General features: G+C 44.9%; 1 protein-coding gene across 2 annotated transcripts in view; it reads right to left on the bottom strand.

Moving 5' to 3' along the window:
- Positions 1–3,154, bottom strand: part of RGL1 (ral guanine nucleotide dissociation stimulator like 1) — a 151,478-nt gene that overhangs the window by 60,090 nt on the left and 88,234 nt on the right. For both annotated transcript variants that reach the window (XM_023754727.1, XM_014456805.2), the window contains exon 4: positions 1,226–1,303. In XM_023754727.1, the coding sequence (XP_023610495.1) occupies positions 1,226–1,303 (78 nt within the window). The remainder of the gene's footprint in view (positions 1–1,225; positions 1,304–3,154) is intronic.

The following is a 3,154-nucleotide window of genomic DNA, read 5'->3' as shown; positions in this document are numbered from 1 at the left end:
TCTGATTCAACATCGCCAGATCAGAAAGCTCATTCTGGTACCCTAGCTGAATCAAACACCTCATCAGGATCTCGCCCCCTAACATAACTCATTTGCCCTTCTCTCTTCTCTAGCTACCCTTCATCCCCAGGAGGTCATGTGCAGTCCCATAGCTTTAAATACCATAGAGAAACTAAGGATGCTCAAATTTATACTTCCAGTCCAGACTTTTCCCTGAAATCTAGACTTCGATGACCTCAAAATGAACATGTCTAAGGTAAGTTACTGACACACACTCCCCACCAGTCCGTCCTGTCTGGTAAAGCTGAGGTTCTGTGCTATAGTTGCCCACACCACAACCCTGGAGGCGTCTTGCCTCCTCTTCTTATCTCATAGGCCCCATCCTCTCCACCAGCACATCCTGTCAGCAACACCGTCAACACTGCAGAAGCTGAGTTCCTCGGCTGTAACCTCAAGTCCACCTACCATCATCCTTTGCCTGGACCCTTAAAAGGCTCCTTGCTGGCATTCTTGCTCCCATCCCCACTGTCATGTCAGAGCCAGAGTAAACCTTTAAAAACCCAAATGAGGACACAGCACTAGTCTTCTCAAAACCTCTAAATACACGTCTTCTTCAGAATAAAACTCAATGTCCTTCCTAAGGCCTCTGAGTCCCCACATGACCCGGGGCCCCTCCTACCTTACAATCTTATCCCCTAGCAATTGCCCCTTCAAACACTCTGCTCCAGCCTCACTCCCCTCCCCACTGTTTCTTGAACAGTGTTCCTGCCTCATAGCTTTTTCCAGATTCTCTGCCTGGATAGTCACAAAGCCCAGCCTGCATCACACTCTGATCCAACGTCCCCAGACCAGAAAGCGCATTCCTGGTCCAGTGTGAGTCAAACTCCATCAGGATCTAGACCCCTTACCGCCTTCCTCCCTTTTAGCGTGGATTCTTTGTCTCTCTCTGCTAAAATATAAACTTCACAGAGCTGGGCCTTCCTTGCTTTTGTTCAGGGCTGTATTCCTTAACACAGGGCCTGGCAAACAGTAGGTGCTCAATACGTTTTTACAGGATGAATAAATGAATGTCATTAGAAAGTCAAAAAATAATGCTATGTGCTTATACGTTATGGGGAAAAAATGGCAATATTCCAAAGGAATTTTTAGAAAACCCTACTAAACCATATTCGTTCAGACACTAAGTCTTGACTTAGAGCCTGTAATGCAGAGAAAAGACACTCACTTCCGGATCACGGTCCTGGACTCCGGTGAATTCTGGCTCCCATCTTCTTCACAGTTTGGGCTTGTCAGGTTTCCATACCTTTATGGGTGCAAACAAACAAAACCCAGTCAATGGTGTTGGAAGCCACTCTACTCAATTTCAACCATGAAAGAACATTCTTTCAGGAATAATTCAGGAAATAAATATTTATGAAATAGCATCAAAAATGATATTGGATTACTGATATTTACTTAATGGGTCTATTGGCCTATTCTAAATAAAAAAGTGACAATGAATCACCTTACTTAAACCTTCTCTTAGTAGTTAACATTTCTTTGAATTTTTGAAAAATGAAATTAGGCTTTTCCTCTCAGCAGAATAATCAGATGCTACATGACCCTTTGTGAATCTTTTTTTGTTGTTATTAATTCTCACCCGAGAATATTTTTCCATTGATTTTTAGAAAATGGAAGGGAGGGGGAGACACACATTGAGAGAGAAACATTGATGTGAGAGAGACACATCAATTGGTTGCCTCCTGCATGCACCCCAACCAGGGCCAGGGATCGAGCTTGTAACTGAGATATGTGCCCTTGACTGGAATCAAACCCTGGACCCTTCAGTCCGCAGGCTGACACTCTATCCACTGAGCCAAACTGGCTAGGGCCCTTCGTGAACTCTTGAGCACATGACTCGACACCCCAGCCCTCTACTGCGTCCACCAGCCACGGCCCTGCTGACACAGCTTTCACACGTGCCACAAGTGAGCACAGACAACCCCACACTGACTGTGGTCTCTTCAAGGTAAGTCCTGTTCGAAAAGGATTATGGAAATAATTCTGGACCCTCAAGTGATGGCTGAGATAGATACAAGGACCAAAGAGCAGAATTGTTTTATCTCAGGAGAGCAGCTGTGGGTACATTGAGGCTGGGCCGACCTAGACACAGCAACTAGGGAAGGGGGCACTGGGGCACAATATTTTAGAAAGCAACAGGTGCTTAAATGTTAAAATTTGGCTCAGTATGTACTCAAAATTTACTGAATAACTGATCAGTCCCTGGTTAGCTATTCTTCCAAATCTGTATGTAAGCAAGTCTATTTCATACAAATAGATCATGTTTTATTTGGTTCAGAATGTACATGTAGTAAGTTTACTTGGAATTCTTCAGGCGTCTTTACATTCACTTATAATGCTTAGACTATTTCTGTATTCATCTTCCCATCAATGATGAATTCAGAGATTCCTTGGAATTTCCCAAGCTGACAGTCTGTGCCAAAGTTTGGATGATAGAAATTCTATAACTGGTGGCTTTACATTTTTAAAGAGCACACTTTTATCTTCTACTAATGCGATTAAAGGCCCCACCACCCTTATGGTTCCTGGTTTCTAGGATTTAAAATCCTTTTAAAAATAAAAATCCACCATCTGGTTTGACCGAATGCCAGTCTGTCTGGTCGGTCTCCTTATCCCCCTATCCCGGTAGGTTCCAGTCCGTGCCCTTAGGCATTAACTGCCCCCTCCCATCCACCTGCTCCTTTTTCGAGCTCGTCAGCCTTGTGGACTTCTTGGCCTCCCTGAAATATTTTCCACTGGCCTCCGCCCGCCCTGCTCCTCCTCATGCTGCCCTGCACCTGCTACTTAGAGGGCTTCCAGGGCTACCCTTTGCTTTTCCAGAGACAACAACTCAGTCAGATTAAGATTTACTCCACCCCATGTGAGCAATGCAGGGATAGATTCCTAGTAAATAAACAGAGTGGAATTTTTGGCTCTCTCCTTGGCCACCACCATAGTGAACCGAGTCCTCCTGTTCTCTCACAATAGGCTTTGGGGTTGACTAAAGTAGGAAGGTTGTGGGCAGGGGGCAGGGTGCAGTGAGGTTCTGAGAGCTCTTCTTGCCCAGCCTCCATTACTTCTCTCCCTGTTACTTGAGAATATTGCATCTTTTCTC

The sequence above is a fragment of the Myotis lucifugus genome, unplaced genomic scaffold (genome assembly GCF_000147115.1).
Source record: "Myotis lucifugus unplaced genomic scaffold, Myoluc2.0 scaffold_65, whole genome shotgun sequence".
Taxonomy (NCBI): Eukaryota; Metazoa; Chordata; class Mammalia; order Chiroptera; family Vespertilionidae; genus Myotis; species Myotis lucifugus.
This window is presented reverse-complemented; position numbering and strand designations above follow the sequence as displayed.